This window comes from Plectrocnemia conspersa, unplaced genomic scaffold (assembly GCF_051122295.1).
Source record: "Plectrocnemia conspersa isolate PC_06_02 unplaced genomic scaffold, ASM5112229v1 ptg000010l, whole genome shotgun sequence".
Taxonomy (NCBI): Eukaryota; Metazoa; Arthropoda; class Insecta; order Trichoptera; family Polycentropodidae; genus Plectrocnemia; species Plectrocnemia conspersa.
The window spans coordinates 22,405,309-22,421,958 of NW_028277174.1; the positions used below are offsets into that span (position 1 = coordinate 22,405,309).

At 27.6% G+C, this 16,650-nt stretch overlaps 1 protein-coding gene across 1 annotated transcript in view; it reads left to right on the forward strand.

Annotated features, from left to right (window-relative positions):
- Window positions 1-7,611: 7,611 nt before the first annotated feature.
- Window positions 7,612-16,650, forward strand: part of Ser (protein serrate) — a 234,395-nt gene continuing 225,356 nt past the window's right edge. The window contains exons 1-2 of the mRNA XM_088194899.1: window positions 7,612-7,745; window positions 10,377-10,630. Of these exons, the coding sequence (XP_088051025.1) occupies window positions 10,541-10,630 (90 nt within the window). The 5' untranslated portion in view covers window positions 7,612-7,745; window positions 10,377-10,540. The remainder of the gene's footprint in view (window positions 7,746-10,376; window positions 10,631-16,650) is intronic.

Genomic DNA, 16,650 nt, shown 5'->3' on the forward strand with positions numbered 1-16,650 from the left:
AGACAAAGTTTCGTATGCTAACACAAATTAAAATATTTCTTGAAGGGAAAATCATATAAAAAACGGTTTTTCATAGAACTATTTTTGTAGAGCAGTGTTTTACCATATTTTATATTCATGAAATAGAACTGACTTCCTGAAATTCGTTTTTAAAGCCCTATGAACGTTCAGAAACATTAAAATTATATGTATTTAGTACCCTTTAATGATTTCATTAGTTGCGTTACGAATAACGTACCTAATGTAAAAATATTATCTTTATTTTATTTGTTGAAAATTTGTTAAAAATACTAAATGAACCAAATCGGTTCCTTTCTAATACACTTTTTATTATCGAAAAAAGAATTAAGTCATAATTATTAATCCACTTATGAATGATCTAAATCAAAGCATTTATATACTACTCTAAAATTAATGTTTAATTTGTCTAATACGTGGTGATGCCTGAGAATAAACTAACTCTCGTACGGTGGGCTACGGTGTAATGAAGTTTGCATAGATTTTTGTATCTGGAGTTGTTTAGCTCTGTAATAATACAAAACAAAATGCCTAACTGCAAAAAATAGCGTTTAAATTTAATCTGTAGATATACAAAACCTAGTCAGAAAATATGTATTAAAGTATTGCATAAAATATTTATAGATCTAATTATAATAAAAAATATTGAAATAATTTTACCATACGGATTATATGTATGTATTATTTTTTAATATTAGGAATACAGAGAATTACATACATTAAAATTTAAGTATAAATTGCTGGCTTATAACAATTTTATAGTTTACAAGAGGAAATGAATTAGATAAAATAAGACTAATATCATAGTAATAAAAACATAAGATAAATTAAGTAAAAAAGTACAAGAACTTTTTACAAAGTGACAATGTATAAGTGTGCTTTTTATATATATTGTATTTTTAATAATTGTTCAGTAAAAGTGCATGTACTTGCATTAAATTTATTTAAAAATATAATTTTCTGCGAATTATGTAGTTTTAAGAACCATATTGTCTTCGGAGCAGACATGTAAATAATTTATAGATAGTTAGGCAAATAATTTATAATACATGCAAAACGAAAATTTTTCACGGTTTAAGCCAGAAGTCGTATCGAAGATCGAAATGAATTGTTGAAGATTTTAGCGACTGCTAAAATGTTTAACAATTCGTGGATCGGATTCGGTACCCGCTCGTCAAAGATTTTTGGTAACCAATCTTTTTTTTTTTGGTAAAGTAAGGTCCAACGGTTTTAGTAGATGCATGATAATTTTAATGAGTCATGCAAACTAATTTTGACGCAATGATTATGCGTGGTTCTGATAGTTTATTTTATTTATTCATAATATTTTCTCTTTAAACAATGCAAAATAACTTTGGCATTGCGAGTTTAGTTTGTTTCTATATTAAGTCAAACAAAATGGAATCGTTTATATTTATATCAAATTAGCAATATTTTACGTTTAATTTCACAATTAAATTAAAATAAAATTACATTTCCATTTTTATTTTCAATTAAATGTTTTGAAATAAAGTCAATCTCAAACAAATGAAATTTTTCTTGACGTGTCAAATGAATAGTTATAATATAAAATATGTTGTTTAGTTTGTTTAAAATAATGTATATATATTTAAAATTAGTTATCAAATACCAATCAAATTCCAATACAAAATCAATAAATAGTAATTTAATAACGCCTCATTAAAATTTATTCGCCGACGACGAAAATAAATTTGGATATTTTTTTCTCAAGTTTAAGGTTAAGGGTCCGAAATAAGTGAGTTCATTCGTTAAGTGAGAGTCCCGGATCGCAGCGATAAATTCCGAATTCGAAATGTTGTTCCCTTTATTCACGGCGGATAGCGAATAATAATTACGGATCGAGTTGAGCGCAGTCCAAGCGAATTGCGCGTCGAAAAAAATCAGTGAGCAGGCGTTCGAATTTTACGTTAAAAGGTAGCGATCGCACAGGAACACGAGAAACAGGTTTCAGGTAAGAAGACCGTATTACAAGATAGAATCAAATTATTTAAATTTAATTAATTGAACGTTTTTATGCACCGGAGCATGTGTAATGCGCGCAATTATATTATCAATGTTGTGTATCTACAGAGTTTAATAATTTAATAATACACGGTGCAGCACGAAAATCTGAAGAAATACTACACAAACATAGTTGCAAAGTATGCTGTTAATGTAATATTTAAAGCAATTGATGAAAGCCTGTGAAGAGTTTTAAAATACTTACTTTTACATATACCTATGACAGACATTCAATTAATTATGAAATTTTTTGAAAGATTATAAAATTCTTCAGATAGTTTGAAAAAGCTAAAACAACCATTTATGCACGTATTATATAATATACTAGCAAATGAACTAAATGTAGCAGTCAATTTTGATATTCCGTGCGAAACTTGCGAATAATACATACATAACCGTCTGGGCTTTTATTGGTATTATTTTTATATAGTGTGAATTTGAAAAACATGCAACAATGTTACAGTACTATTTGTTCTACTTTATTTTAAAGACAGTCTACTGAAGAATTGTAATAAAATAGTCTAATGATAATTAACACAATTATAATTTTGATTGCTGTGAGGGAGTATTTATATCAAGTTGTTCCATAAGTATTTGCGTTTCTTAAGTTGTGGGTTAAGGAAATTGAAAAAAAACGTGTAATACTTTTACTAAATTATATCTTCTTTATCTTTTTTATTCTCTATCTATATCTGATTCAAAAAGTATTTTTTTTGCAAGCAATAAATTCTTTAATGTGGTTTTTTATATCTACTTTTGTAAAATATTTTTTTCCACCTAAAAACTATTGCAGGGATGAAAATAGAAGCTAGTCGTCTGGAGCAATGTCTGAAGAATACGGTGGGTGAGAAAGGAGAGTCAAAGAAGATCCACTGATTTTTTCTATCGTCTTCTTGGATCCACGAGGGCGAGCGCTGATTTGGTGTAAAATTACGCTTCTTTAATTTATAAGGGAAGGTATTTTTTATAGTCTGAGTCACTTTTTAACGAATTAGTTAAGCACACTATGTGTCTGTCGTAATTTTCTGACTATAAATCTATAAATATATAATGAATTATGCCTTTCATATTTTACCAAACGCATAACATAATATTGGGGTATAATTCTGTTCTCGGATTTGGAATTGGAGGTTGATTGCCATACAACCACGTGTTAGAGTAAATGATCCACTTCTTATCTTCAGTAAAAATTTGACTCAAAAATAAATATTTTTGTTCTAGAATCATTAATTATTGACATATTGAAATACGCTGTGCGTGGTTTTACTCAAACGATTTATGAGATATCCATATTCTGCAAATTAACTTTTGAAGTTGCTGTGAATTGATGTAGGTGAGACGTTGACCTTTTAGGCTAGTTTCTGTATCGTTAATCTCGGACCCTCTTTGATGGCAGCCCTAATATACTCACTAACAACTCCTAAGGACGTAGATATTAAATGTCAAAATGCTTGGAACGAAATTTTTAGAACCACATTTGATACTCTCTAAATTAAATGGTATCTCTGCCCTTTATCTTACATTTTTCTTAACTGATTTAACTGAGTTGAAACTCAAAAAAGCATAATAAAGCTTAACTGATATTATTTCATCTCCACTGTCATTGTTGATCTAACGTCGAAAATATCGAAAACATAAATGATCTCGTCACTAAATATCATCTCATTGATCGTTATTATTAATAAAAATCATGCTAGTTCGTACATATGACGAATTGAAAATTCTCTAATTACGAGCTACTTCAGCTCACAAAAAATATTTTATGTATTAGAAAAAATAATAAATAGCTTTATTTATCAACTGAAAAAATATTAAAAACGTGTTAAAAGCGCAATAAATCGTTACGATTGGCGGAAAAAGTTTATAGATTGCAAAATTAAGCATAAACAAAGGTCGTTTAATGTTTTACAAATATTACACATAGACAAAGAAAATCATTCTTATAAGAAAGACAACAGAAAATATGAAATCAATTTTCACCCCCAATTGTCGCAATTGCTCTAAGCGTTGAGAGTAGAAAGAGCAAAATCACTTTCTCCAACTCGATCAGCGTATATAAGGGGGTAATCAACGTATATCAGACACCTCAATTTTGAATTTACTTACATTATAAACAGGAATACTGAGCAAGTAACCGCTTCTCTCTTCACGTCAACTCTGGTCCCTTTGACACAGAGTTCAAACTGATCTTCAGAAACAACTGGATTCTACGAGAATCGAATTACACAGATTGTAAAAATATGTGAGATGGTGCTGATCTATTTAAGGTGTGCACCATAAAAATATAATGAGCAAAGGCATTATTTTGAGATTTAGTGCACTCTGATATATTATTAAACTGCTTAGTCATTTAAATCTGCTTTTAAGGAATGTTTTTAGTGAATCATTTGTTGACTTTTGAACCATACTGTATCACAGAAATCAAAACCACAAAATACCCACCGATTCTGTGAACATCGCATCAATCGTGTTCTTCGCACGATTATTTTTAATTGTAATAATTTACGAAAGATGTTTTAATATTAAATAATGTATTTTAATTACGATACAATCTATAATACGAATTCGGTGGATTATCGGCTCTCGAAAAAATTACTTCGAAACCTCTCATTAGTGACGAGCGCTTACCTGAGAGAGATCATACGAGAGAACCCGGCTTTAAATGAGTTTGGAGTTCTTTTTTGTTGTTGTTTATCGGGCGGAGGTTAACGTTTGTGTTTTAATTATGTTTATATGCTCTTGTCTAATTAAACGGAGGGTCTACTTTGGAAGCGGTTCGGGCGTTTTTATTGTCGGCTTTAACCTCTATACCTCCGGCGCTGGTTACGAATGTGTTCATTGTGGCAACAATTGAAAGGGGCCGGTGAAAATGAACGGCGGCCCCGGGCGCCACGATTTTAGCACTCGATGCGTAATGCGTTATTTAACAACACGGGGAGCCGTTTTGATACGCCTGCCCCGGGCGCCAAGATTTCAATACTCGGGAGTGAATCGCTCTTAGGAGCAAACAGGTGAGCGGTTCGAGCTTATGTTGGCTGCGTGTTTATAAAAGAGGACCCTGTTTGTGATGAATAATTAAATTGGACCTTAAAAATATATACTCGCACACATGCGTGATCTCTGGCACTTTAAAATAATAAACTTGGGAATAATGTTATATCATACGAGGACATAAAACAAAGCTTAAAACTCAGCGGTTGTGGTTAAGTTTATTCTTAAATTAAACATTTTAATGTTAATTTAAATATTTAGCATGCGCGTTAACATGTTACAACAGCAAAAATGATTTCCGTTTGCCATAAAATTACCTCAAGGAAAATTACATGAGGATGGTATATTGATTCATTTCTACAGTATTTTACGATAATTGTATTTGTAATAAAATCTCCTACGCTTACTACAATACGTTTCTTAAACTCCGAATCCAAATAATTATTTAAATTCACTATAGAGAAAATATAAATATTTGTAGTAAAAAATTTTTTAAATGCATTTCAATTACATATAAATAAAATAGTTTATATTTTTACTAGAATATTTACATATGGTTTAATAAAGGTTTTAGCAATTGGCGTAGATTGTTTTTTTATATTAACATTATTTCAAGATCGCAAAAATGTTTTCAGTTGAAATCAAAGAACTTATTTATTAAATTAGTTTACATAATATAAATTCGCTGGCAAAACATATTGCTGTCTCAACATATGTTAAAGGAGACACATATTATGCCTGCGCGCATGATTTCAAGGTCGAAATAGTGTAATCCGTAATGTCTCAGACAGGTAAACCAGAGGCCGCGGGTTCGAGCCACATCAGCAGACTCAATTTATGGTTATAAAAATATGCACTATTATTCGTTACTTCTTATCGGCAAAATTGATTGCAAATGGTAATCTGTTAATTCTAATCTAAAAATTTTATTTTATGTACATCATCTATGAAAATGACTTTTTACATAGGTGCTACAACATACGAATATAAATCCCTAAGTATATAATCTAATTTAGCCATAGTCGTCAACTGAAACACACATTTAGAATCCAGCTTGTTTTTTTTCTTGGATTGCAAGATTCTGCACTTGCATCAAGATTTAAATAGGGATTTCATTTATTTTAAATTTTTTGGTACATAATTAAAATAAATGATTATTAAATTAACGCCAATTGTCGTCGAATTGACTTTACCTAACAATAAAAAAATAACATTGCTTTATTTTAATATAATTATTGCTACTCAATTATTGCTAATAGTTAACACCATTTATTTATCATATTTAACATTTGTGTTTAGTAAAGCATCCGTAGACTATTTGAATGGAGATAAAAAAGTATAAATAGTAAAAAAAAATCGTTTATGCAATACTTGCTTTTGTTTTCACTTCGCCAGCCATCCCTATCATGGCTAGCAGGTCGCTGTGGCGCAGTCATTTCTCTGTTCCTAACAGAATTACTGGAAACTATTAAATTACCGTTAGACTGGCCAGATATAAATCAAATTTATTCCATTTATTTTGGCACCTCACGCATATCATACTAAAATATAAAACACGGTAAATTATTTTTTTTAACCAATTTATATAAATTCTGACCGTCTAATATTTATTCTGATTGATGTATTCTGACCTTTTATTATAAATTCTAACCCATGCAATATAAATTCTGACCACAACCATAATAAAATTCTGACCTGAAAAATGCGAGGCATAATAAAATCCAGCAAATGTTAGAATAATAAAAAAATCCGAAAATATCTTTAAATTTGTATGTTATTTTTTTAAATAGTTTGGAAACTGAAGTTGGTTCATCTTTTATGTATTCCTTCAGCATGAACAATTTCGCAAAAATATATCGTACAACTGAAGTTAATCCTCGCGACGTTATAAACTTATAATAAAGCACAACATATTAAAAATATAACAACTGTTTCATCAACATTAACTTAAGGAATTTAATGCTCTAAAAATATATTGTCTAAATATGGAATTGTATTAAAAACAGTAATTTAATTATTTTAAAAAATTTTGAGTGGCTGATATAGACTAGTCAAAAAATTGTTTTTGAAATCAAATAAAAATAAAATTTTATAACGAATTTTAGTAATTTAACAATTACGATAAAATAATTAGGAATTACTGAATATTTTTAATAAATAAATAAAATAATAGAAATTTTATCATAAAGTCATTTAAAATGGATTAAAAAAATAAAAATAATATATCGGGCATGACATAGATGTCTTTGGACTGTAATGGTAAACCATTTTAAGCATGATATACATACATGCCTTTGTACTTCTAAAGGTTAATTACTACCGTCGAGTATAAAACTTTGAGAAACACTGTTGTGATCAGTAGCTACATTTTTCCTATTTCTTGTAATGGGCAATTCAAACATATCAACATATACCATTTATAAAATCGTATCCAAACACAGCAACGAATCGACATTGCCGCGCCCCTGTCTCGCACATTGCAATACAACGGCAACGATAATTTGGAAGCTTTCTCGGAAAGCTCGCACTTGTTTCTCGGTGCAGAGTGCATGCTCAGTGGAGGGGGAACTTCGGTCCTCGGTTCGGTGGTGGGGGAAACGCCGTGCCTCAGGCCTCAGTCGCCCCGCGCCCTCCGGTCACGGGCCAGCAGTGACGCGCACGCGCGCGAACGCGCATCCACGATACACACAATCGGTACTCTTTTGCAAAATACGGTACGATACACAGTGACGATATTTTATTCATACACTCAGTGATCATAATACTTATAATAATAATTTAAATCAAATTTTAAAGTTTAAATTTGCGCGGGTAAAAAGCATGCGTGTGCATCCCTCGGATTGCGCAATTATTTTGCCGTGTGATAATAATAATAGATAGTGAAACTTAACCCTCAAATGCATCGTGTTGTATTTTGATAGCAAATAAAATTTGTGTAAAGTGACTTTTTAACTTGGAATGTGTAAAGTTTAGTCGTTGATTAAATACTATAAAATGTATTCAATTAAATTAGGCATATTTCAATCAAAAATAGAGTGGCCATAAATACACAAATTAAAATAGCGAACGTTAGATATTGCTCAAACAATTACATTTTTATTTAAATTATCTATAAGCTTAAACGAATAATGTTAATAATAATAATTTGGAAAAAACCGTTATTATTAAACAATTAAATTGTTATTTAAATTATCTGTAAGCTTTAACGAATAATGTTAATAATAATAATTTGGAAAAACCGTTATTATTATAACATAAATATATATTTTAATGTTGAGCATTTAACGGTTAATTTATTTGAATAAATGAACGGTTGATAACAAATGAATATAAAACAATTATTTGACTATCTAAAAATATAACGAGGCACAGTGACAGTAATACATATATATATATCAAGCATATTATCACCTCATGTTAAAACCATTTTTTTAAGCAACCCCGCAGATACGATAATATTTGTTTCATGTGAAATAATTTGAAAGAAGTCGGTTTTTATATTGTATATTAATTATAATTTTTATTTGTTTCGATGTGAAAGCATTTTTATTTTCATCAATGTGTTTATCTAAATATTTATATATTATACATATAAAAGAAATTATGAATTTTGGAGCGAAATTCTCTAAATGATAAATTTATGTAAATTAGCAGCCTTACAAAAAAATGATTAAACCCACGTACCTTTTCCATCTTTAAAATTGCCGATTTCCTGCATGTTTTAAAATATATCGTGAGATTTGCATACTGTTTTTTTGCATAAATAGTAATATTAGTATAAAATATATTGTTTGAATGGATTTACTAGATTTTGCCACAAAGAAACATATTATAAATATACCATAGATCAATAATTAAATATCTATAAACAATATATTTTATTAACTTAGATAGGTGCCTAACAATATATTACTAAACTTCATGTAAAAAAACATATTGTACATTTATCATTAATTAGATTCATATCGATGATCTTATGCGTAAATTGTCTAACTGCACTTTAAGCTGAAAATGCTATCAATATAAAAAAAATCAGGCCCATATATATATATGCTAGAAAAAATATGTTAAGCGTAGTAGTTATTATTATTATTTATTTAAAAAAAAAACACTTGCTAGCGAAACAGTAAAGTAATCTGTTGTTTAATCGGTTCAGAAATTCAATGATTCATTAATTTATATATTTTTTATTTTTTTTGTTGCAACATATCAGGCGTTACCCTAATGCGTTACAACGGTGTATACATCAATATTAGTTATGCTCGATAAGCTTTTATTTTGATTATTTGAGATTAGGAAAATCTAGGTAAACATAATCTGTGATAATCGATCAGAATTATATTTATATAATAATCACTAATTCGAGTAATTAAAAAAACGGGATTTGAACCCAGGTCTTTCAAGTCAATGGTCGTTGACTTATACCATTCATATATCATGCAAAAACATCGCATATGTTTAATTTGTATTTAAATGAAATAATCTATTCTCTTAACTTTGACATATGAAAAAAATACAATAAAGTTGAACCGTCTCTAATAATTATGGACCAAAATGATTTTATTATAAAATAGTATTCAAAGCAATGTTATAATAAAAAAATGTACCTAGATGTACCTCCTGATGAAAATTTAAGTCATATAAATATATTAATTAATAATAGCATAGTTTTAATCGCTATTAGTATCCTGATTATATATAATATTATTCTGATTCTGTCGCAACATCTCAAAAACATCGAATAATCGTAGAAATGGATCTTAATAAAATTTAGTTCTATTGTCACTGAAAGCAACACTGAAGATAAATCTAGCAGTAGAGATTTGTGTCTATCCTATAAATTAGTAATTAGGACACAGTTCGGTTTTAATTAATAATAATTGGATTCTATTGTACAGTATGTTTGAGTGATTATTATAGTTAACTATGTAGATTAGATAAACACAGATATTGTAATCAAGTGCTCGCATTATTTTATTGCATGCTCATAATACTTTATGTATATAATACTTTTAACCCATTCATCGCATAATCCGAGGGATGCTCGCAGCAATATTAAAAATAATTTCAATCATTAAAAATTGAAGGGTATCATTATGCAAAATTGGCAGCCGGCGGGTACGCGCATGCGCACAATTTGATGTCGTGTGAACATGATCATTTTATTTGTCATCCGTTGCCCCACTTAATTGTGCACTCGTTTTCACAGGGTGTATTAATGACCGGGCAATTAGAGTCGTTTTACGGCCGGCCGGCGACCGTTGCAAGGCTAATTCCTATTAATTAATTACTCGGGCCGAAAATTTATTTTATCATACACGCGTCATTTTCTCTTCGGTGCTTAGGATTCCGGTGGTGTGTTGATTCACTTTTCTTTCGGGTCGAGTTTGTGAAGTGGGGTTGTGAAATGCGCTTGAATCAGGCGATGTGTGACAAATTCAGTGTTGGTTAGTGCTGGGTGCATAACCCGAGACCATGCCCACCGCGTGATCATCACTGATAAAGAGACATGTGTCGGGTCGTCTGGAAGCTGCTCACGCGCAGCATGTCACATGGACTTCAGCTGCAGTTCTTCCTGCTGCTCCTGCAGTTTCTACAGGTGAGAATTACTTATTCATATATTTTTTAAATCACCAAGTTCTATTTGTATTTTGAGCTTTTTTTTTGAACATTCTTTGTCTGAAAAATCTTTCTCCGTATTTATTTAAACATTCTTTTTTGACATAAGCACGTATGCGTGTTTATGTTTTTTTACTATGATATTATTAATTCTATATATATATATACAAATATATTTATATAAATTTATATAACAACTTAATGATCTATAAAATAAAATATTTCATAATAAAACAAGATTTACATAAAGTTAATAGAAAGTTAGTAGCTAATAAAACGGTTATAGTTATAGCAAAATTAATTTACAATATTTAGTACTTATCACATAAAAAAATAGATTGATTTTAATAACTAATGTCTTGAACTATAATTAGAATATGTTTTACATTAGTATGATTATAGATATTTATTATTCAAGTCTTACTGTTCTCATATTTTTAAAATATAGATTATTTTGTAATGATTTAACTATTCCCGAAAGTCTCAATTTATTAAGTATGTAATGAATTTTATTTTTACTTTCTACAAACGCTAGCATTATTGGCTTTACTTATATATTTCACTATAATATATATTGTACCTTATAAAAATAGGATTAAAATAAATATTTTTTAAATAAACATTATATAACTATTTCTAAGAGCAAATAGATCAAGTCTTAGTTTAGCATATATGTAATAAGTTTTATACTTTAACTTTCTATAAAAGCTAGCCTATCATAAAATATAATTGGTTTTTCTGTTGCATTTTAATAATTGTATATATGTATTGTATATTAGAAAAAAATATCCCAATAAAAAATTTAATATTTTTTAACATCATAAAAAAATGTTCCAATAAAATAATATCCTAAAAAAATACTAAAGGCAAATGGCAAACCATTACGTTAAGTATATTCACTAGTAAGCTTAGTTTGTAACTGTTTCTGTTACGTAGTGAGTAAAAATAGTAAACATGTTTACAAAACAGAACAATCAGTAAATTTAATTTATTACATGTTAGTAATTGTGGTTGATAAATATTTTTTACCCAAAAATAATTTTAAAAAGGTTGTCTATAATAATTTTTAATTGATTATAATTTATTTATTTCGTGCTTAAAAATAATTCAAGCTAAAGTTTTGGTAGTCTTAATGTTATCAGATTAATTTTAACTGTACCATTGGAAATTTTTTCATATATGAAAAATCTCCGTGTAATATTGTCAATAATGAATTAAATATTCATATTCAATTTTCAGATTTTTTGACTATACATATTTATATAAAATAAATTTAAATTCATATAAAATTTATATTAGGAGAATAATAGTATTATTAGAGTGTTTCTTAAGGTTAAATTTTCAGAGATATTTGGTGATATATATTATATATATATATATATATATATATATATATATATATATATATATATATATATATATATATATATATATATGTATATATATATATATATATATATATATATATATATATATATATATATATATATATAAAAGTGACGATAAAGTATATATATTTAATCGTTTAATAAAACGACTATATTCATATTATTAATTCTTAAATCATTTAATAATTATTTAATGTTTGCAAATTGTATTTTAAAAATGATGGATTTCATAAATATTTTTTTTTCTAAATACATGATTTTAACTGAAAAGCTAAAAATTAACCAACTTTTAAATGTGCAACTCTATCTAATACAAGCTATTAAAGTCAAATTTATGAAAGATTAATGTAATCAAATAATTTAGTTTAAATGAACTTCGCCATTTATACATATTTATTAATGCTTGCAGCTCTATACATAAAAAATATTTTTTTATATATTTCTATATATCTTTATAATTTTATTTCTACTGAATTCGTTTCTCTATTTAAAATATGTATTTTGGTTATAATCGGTCTCTTTTTAAATGCGCCACTATATTTCCTTAGTCCTATACTAATTTATATAAAAAATATGTTAAAGGATTTTTAATTCCATACATTTTTGCTTTGAAATAAATTAATTATGCTTTATATATAATATTATTAAAAAACACTCTTTCTATTGATAATTTAACTAAAATTTGATTTATGATTTTAAGAAACATTTTTAAATGTTTAATTATTATTTTATTTTTATAGAAAAAAATTTTGGTAGCTTTTTAAAATGCGCTACTTTTAAAAGCGTCACTTTTTAACTAACATCTAACACTATTTTAATAAAAAAAAATTGAGAAATAATTTAATTTCATACATTTTTGTGTTTAATTAATTTTAAATGCACTTTGCTATCAATAAATATTTATGTTTAGAATCGTAGAAAATATTTTTTAATGTATTTCTATACTTCTTTAAAATTTATTTGTACTAAATACGTTTCTAAAATTTAATGACGTATTTGGGTTATAATCGGGCTATTTTTAAATAAGCCATTACATTATATACTAATTTATTAAAAAAATGTTTTATTATCTCACATTCTGCTTAAAATCAATGAATTTATCTTAAACGATGTATGCTCCATAAAAATATTCATGCAAAACAATTATACAGATAATTTACCTATACTGGTAATTTTCAGAAACTTTTAAAAAATGTTTTACTATTATTTTATTTATATAAAATAAATTACTTGTCTATATATAACGTAACATTTATGGAAGCTTTTTAAACAGATTTATTTTAAAAGCGTCACTGTAATTTTCTTATCTTTAATTAGTTTAACAAGAAAAATGATAAAAGATAATTTTATTTTATACATAATTTATTAATCTATCTATATACATATATTTATGCTTAGAATTGAATATATATATTGTAATTTGAAAAAGCTCTTTTTAATCATGATTCTAATTTTATTAATACTATACAAAAATCTTTAATGCAAATGTATATTTTTAATGGTATTTTGGGTAAAATCAGGCTACCTTAAATGCGTTATTATATTTCTTAATTCATATACAAAGTTCTTAAAAATGTTTTAAGAATTAATTATATAATAAAAATGAACTACGTTACATTTCTAAAAGCGTCACTATAGTTTTTTTTATTTAATATTAGTTTATTAAAAAAGTTGAAAGATAATTTCATTTAATACATTTTTGTGTATGAAATTAATTCATTAATTTTAAATAAACTTCGCTACCTATACATACGTTTTCTACCTTTGTATAGCTGGAAGAAGCTTTTAAAAACTTTTTAATAAATAAATAAATTGCATTTATGATAGTATTTATTAAAATATTTGTAATGCTCCCCTATAGTTTTTTCGTAAAAAAAATTCTATTAAGATATATTATTGATTTTTAAAACTTTATATTATATATTACGATTATTAAATTGAAATGTGAATTTAGAACAGTATATTTTGTAGTCAGGCTACTTTTAAATGCACCTTTATAGCTTTTTAATTAAAAACTAATTTATTGCAAAAATTGCGTTAAATTGAAATGTGATTTGTTATGATGGATTTTTTAAACTTGACCTAACGTATTAAAAAAAAATTGAAAGGTTTTTTTGTATTTAAATTATTTTTTTTGCTGTTAAATTGTCTTTTTGATAGAAAATGATTTTTTATCGTAGTTTATGTCAAATATAATTTAGCTTAATACACTATGAATGAATAAATATTATTGATCTACGCAATATATATACATATTTAATTTAAAAATGAACGCAATTTATAATTAAGTAAATTATATTATATTGTGTGCTCTCTATTTATACGCATTTTAGAGTAAAAATGTAAAGCCTGTAATAATCTTGAACCCTAACAACTCTAAGCCAGGTTAGTAAAGATAATAACACTGATGAGTCAGAATTCTTAGAATTAAAACGTTTTCATACTGACCAACTTTCAAGTTTAAATTTTAACGAGAAAATAATATCCGAATCACTTTTCGCTTTAATATTTTGTCATCATCATGTTTTAGTGAATAATTTTAAGGTGTCATGACCTGTTGGCATTTTTTTACTACTAGTTTACAACGTGGATATCCTGATTTGACACAATTTCATTCACAGGCCAATTATAAAAATGAGATCATCCGCAAAATTTCGTCGTCGCCCGCTAACGAATTTGCTCGCGCAAAATTTGACTTTGGCCGTTGCCAAAAATACCACACAATGACAATTGGTTTTACACGAAAAAATCTCACGCCGATTAAGCCACGCGCAGAATTTCGGCCGCTTGCGAAATTAGATTATTTATATTTGAGACGGGCGTTTAGAAGTGAACTTTTTAAAGTGATATTTATCGACGTTATACTCTTTAAATGGTATTTTGTATTATATTACATATATAGTTCGGCCCAGTGCGCTACAATAAATAATTCCCGCGGACAGGTTAATTTTCCGGTTTGTTTTTTTATCGAAGCGTTTTATGTTCCAGTTTTTTTTAAAGTGCCATAAATTCGATGCCGTACGCATAACACAAATGATATTTTTTTAATGGATAAATTTAATTTGGCCGATTGGACGGCCCACGACAAACATGCTACACACACGTATAAATATACCTATCTGGTATGGTCGTTTCGTCGACGATTGAAACGTATGGTCGTATCTCTTCATTTCCTACTATGGAGATACTGACGGTTTTTTTATTATGTCAATTTATATATTTCAATATAATGTTATATGATCTACAAATCACGTTTCCTTTCTGTGGAAATCCCAGGCGGATACGTAACGCGTCCAAATTCAACAATGGTTTCCTTGTGGTGTAGGTTCATTCATGTAAATTGTATGCGAGATAAGGGAAACACCATAATAAAATATCTAACTATTTTTTATCTCAGTCAATGTTTAGTAGTATTTAATGAACACGCTTGTAACTATTTAAATTTTAAATTACATAATATTTGGATTATTTTTCAATATTATTTAGATACAAAATTTTAATGTCTCATATTTTTTATGGCATGTATGTAATAATATATTTACTTCTGTGTGTTCGGAACATGTTATCTAAATGTGTATATATTTATATATTCTCCGTTGATTTTTCAACTGGTTAAATACGTATTATAAACAAATGTTAAATTGTCACTTTGCGATTAAGGATTTTATTCGATATGTCTACTTTCTATACATATAAATTTTAATCATTTCAATAGCGAGGCGTTAGTGATCCGATCATATTATGCTTATCTTATTCTTAATTTTCATTGTACGTATTAAAAAAAACTTGTGTGTATACATACATATAAAGCGTCTCGTTATGTCATAGCGGACGTTTAATATTTAACATTGATACAACAATCGCGCGGCTGAATTAGCATCTTTTGGTAGTTTTTATTGCACATTAGGTCTGCCGTATAAAAATTCTTTGCATAAAATACCAGGCGAAGACGCGGCAATAAATCTTCTTTAATTGACAACTTTTAATAGAATCATTCTGGTTTTTTTTCTCCTCTGCCGCCGAACGCAACAAAGAGAATGACTCAAGCCGAAAATGAAGAGTAAATTTAATCGACGAATGAATTCTCTGTCCCGAGGTACAAAAGGATGTGTTCGAAGGAAAAAAAAAGTTTCGTCGAGAGACCAACAATGATCATGGCTGCTCTTTTGCGACTGTATTTTTTTGCTAGGTTTAATACGTTTATTGCGAAAAAATAGACACAATACGCGGCCGGCCGGTCTTTTCAAGACGGTTCGTTTGTCGTCGCTCCAAGGTGTGTCTCAATTCTTTTTTGATCAGTTCATTGCGTGTTTTTTGATAATTTTGTTGATTTTTATTGAAAATAACACAATAACTTATAACGATGTATATTTATATTTAAATTTAATTTTATAATTAGTTGTATATGCAGGTGGGACAACAAACATTTTACGACGAAGGAAAAATTTTTTTTAAACGTTATTTATTAATTTTATACTGTTAGTTCATGAAAATATTTTTTTATATTTCTATTCTTATAATATGCCTTTTTATTTAGCAAAACTTTAGTATTTAAAATACTATCAATTAGCAATGATATGCATATGTCTAATGGATTCTTAATTACTTATAA